The sequence below is a fragment of the Bos indicus x Bos taurus genome, chromosome 15 (assembly GCF_003369695.1).
Source record: "Bos indicus x Bos taurus breed Angus x Brahman F1 hybrid chromosome 15, Bos_hybrid_MaternalHap_v2.0, whole genome shotgun sequence".
Taxonomy (NCBI): domain Eukaryota; kingdom Metazoa; phylum Chordata; class Mammalia; order Artiodactyla; family Bovidae; genus Bos; species Bos indicus x Bos taurus.
The window spans coordinates 1,458,923-1,461,889 of record NC_040090.1 but is presented as its reverse complement, the minus strand read 5'-3'; the positions used below and the strand labels follow the sequence as shown (position 1 = coordinate 1,461,889).

Genomic DNA, 2,967 nt, shown 5'->3' with positions numbered 1-2,967 from the left:
CACATGAATACTCCTGGGGATTTTGAATTTTCCCTTCTGAACATAAAAGGGAAAATGAACAGAATGCCTTTTACCAAGAATAGTCTCCTGAATTATATTTTTTATTTCTGGCCTAAAGATTATGAAAATCAGAATCCTACCAGAAGATAAACAAGAGTGCTTTCTGTCCCAGCCTCCATATTTGAGTATTTCTCTGTACCCTGTAGCAATTCCCACTAAGATTACAAGGGAAATAGACAAATCTAGACTTTTTCATGTACCAGAGTACATGTACCAGACTTTTCTCATGTATCAGCTTCTTATAGCTAATTTTACCAACCACTTTCCACTTGTTAATTACTGGAAAAACAACTTCCTAGTGGAGACTTGGTCTACTCAAAAAGCAAAAAACAACAAAAAAAGTAACATAAAGACATTGTTGGAGGTGCCAAAATCAGGCAGTAGACCATCTCACCAGCAAAAGGCCATTTTCTGATTCCCTTTTCCAGTTACACAGTGAAGAAGGAAGAACAGAGATAACTGTATAGCAATAACAGATTTAAAAATTGTCTAAATGTCTCTAACAAGCCAACTGACAAACCAAATCTTAAATATTACAGACATGTTGAGCATTCTTGTTGCAACAAATTTATTTTTGTGTGAAGTTAACAAATCGTTGATCTCTTGTTTATTTTTGCTTTGAACAAGTCCATAAGTGAAGTAATGAATTCATGATTTCCAGAGGTGAAAGAATAGGTTAAATGAGAGAACTAACAGAATGAGTTAGGAAATTCTTTTTTAAAAGAGCTCAGCACTAATAGTAATTCCTGTCCTGCCTAAAGTGAGATGCTATGGAGAGGCTTGCTGGTCTCCTGGCAACCTTGATCTACTTGGCCCACTCCACCATTGGTCCTTGAGGTAGTACATGCTAAAGGATGGAACATTGGATGGAAGAGTCACATCATCACAACTAGCTACAAAAATGCTTGTGAATTTCTTGACCTATTGATATATTGGGTCATCACTGATGAAGCACGGAGATAATGAACTTCCAGATACTTCTCATGTGTTGTCCTGTCCTTGCACCAGCCATGGGTTTATATCAGAAGATGAGAGTAATTATACCTCACTCTGAAGTTAGAAGAGTTGTGGATCAATGTTTTAGTTGACATTTCTCCTACAGCGTACAGCTGAAATACATTCCATAGTCAGTAACACCAGGAAAAGAGTTTCTTCTTCCATATGCTTAGGGCATCTTTGATTTCTTTGTTCCGCAAGCTATAGATCAATGGATTTAGCATGGGGATTATAACAGTGTACAAGACAGATGCCAGCTTGCTTTGGCTCAAGGAACCGCCAGAATTAGGATACATATAAACAAAGATACCCAAGCCAAAGAAGAGGGTCACTGCTGTCAGGTGAGAAGCACAAGTGTTGAAGGCTTTGGACCGGCCTTCAGCTGAAGTGATCTTCACAATGGTGGCAACAATGTAACCATAGGATATCATGATAACCAAGACAGACATGAGCCCAAAGATGACTGTGAGCACAGATGTCATGACTTGAAAGAACAAGGTGTCCGAGCAGGATAGGGTTAGCAGTTGGGGCAGGTCGCAGAAGAAATGGTTGATGATGTTTGGTCCACAGAAGTGGAGCTGAAGTAAGGCACACAACTGAATGAACGAGCCGAGGAATCCAGTTACACAAGATCCTGCCACCATCTGCACGCAGAGAGAGGGGCACATGGTGGCTGTGTAGAGCAGAGGACTGCAAATGGCGACGTAGCGATCATAAGCCATGGCCGCCAGCAGACTGCACTCAGTCAGGCCCAGGCTAGAGAACAAGAAGTACTGCATGATGCACCCCGTAAAGGAGATGAGTTTATGCTTCCTGAAGAAGTCTGAGAGCATTCTAGGAGCTATGATGGATATATAGCAAGTGTCCAGCAAGGACAGGTTACTGAGGAAGAAGTACATAGGCGTGTGCAAACGGGAGTCCATCCTGATGACGGCGATGAGTCCCAGGTTCCAAGACACTGTCACCAGGTAGATCCCTAGGAATATTGAAAAGAGGACAGCGGTGAGCTGTGGAAACTCAAAGAACCCCAAGAGGATAAACTCTGTGATTGTTGTACTGTTCCTTCCTCCAGCCATCGCCCTGGGGGGTCCTCAGATCTGTAGGAAAAGGATAAATCTTTAAGTCAATTGTTAGCCCAATGTCCATGGGAAGAAACTGCCTTCAACCCACACCGAACACAAAATTGAGGGAAATAGTGAACACCTTTAAAAGCAACAACGCTGGTTAACTTTGCCCCTAACTGATTGCTCTGTGTGCCAGAGTTCCCACATGTACAAGAGGGCAGCCCAGGGAGCTCAGGCTGGCGCTGTGATGGCCCAGCGGGGCGCGGTAGCAGATGGGTGGGGAGGCTCAGGAGGAAGGGATGTATGGACACAGACGGCTGAGACCCGCTGTGCAGCAGAAGCTAAAACCACATCGTAGAGCAGATATACTCCAATTAACTTTATTAAATTTAAAAAGAGGATATTACACTTTTCAATATTAACCCACCTACCTATCACAAAGACAAAAGAACGTATGCTAACATTTGGAAAGCCCTTCTTAGAAGATACTTGGGAAATTTTAGGATATTATTAATGAGATGATAACTCCTGTGTTTAGCTTAGTGACTAAAAACACGGTCTTAGATACTACATAGGTGTTCTGGAGTGTGACTCTGCCAACTGTGAGCTTTATGACTCCAAACAGATTGGTCTCCTTCTACTTAATTGATGTCATCGGAAAGTGAGAAAAATAATTACAATAGAACTTATCTCATAAGGTTTACTTGAAGTTAAATTAGGTCTGTTTATGTACAGTAACTGCCGTGGATAAAGTAGTGTACAAAGCAGAGTCAATACGTAATATGTTCTTAATATCATTTTGAAGTATCCGTTTGTTTGTGAGAAACTTTTTTCAATATTTATTTTT

The 2,967-nt window shown here is 41.4% G+C and overlaps 1 protein-coding gene across 1 annotated transcript; it reads right to left on the bottom strand.

The window, feature by feature from the left end:
* Positions 1-250: 250 nt before the first annotated feature.
* LOC113904614 (olfactory receptor 1440-like) lies at positions 251-2,132 on the bottom strand. The gene has a single exon (XM_027561743.1). It carries the CDS (start codon positions 2,130-2,132, stop codon positions 1,188-1,190), a length of 945 nt encoding a protein of 314 aa, XP_027417544.1. The 3' UTR covers positions 251-1,187.
* Between the last annotated feature and the right edge of the window lie 835 nt (positions 2,133-2,967).

Bases quoted from the DNA above. Each gene is read 5' to 3' on its own strand.
- LOC113904614 (XM_027561743.1), bottom strand. From the start codon at position 2,132: ATGGCTGGAGGAAGGAACAGTACAACAATCACAGAGTTTATCCTCTTG.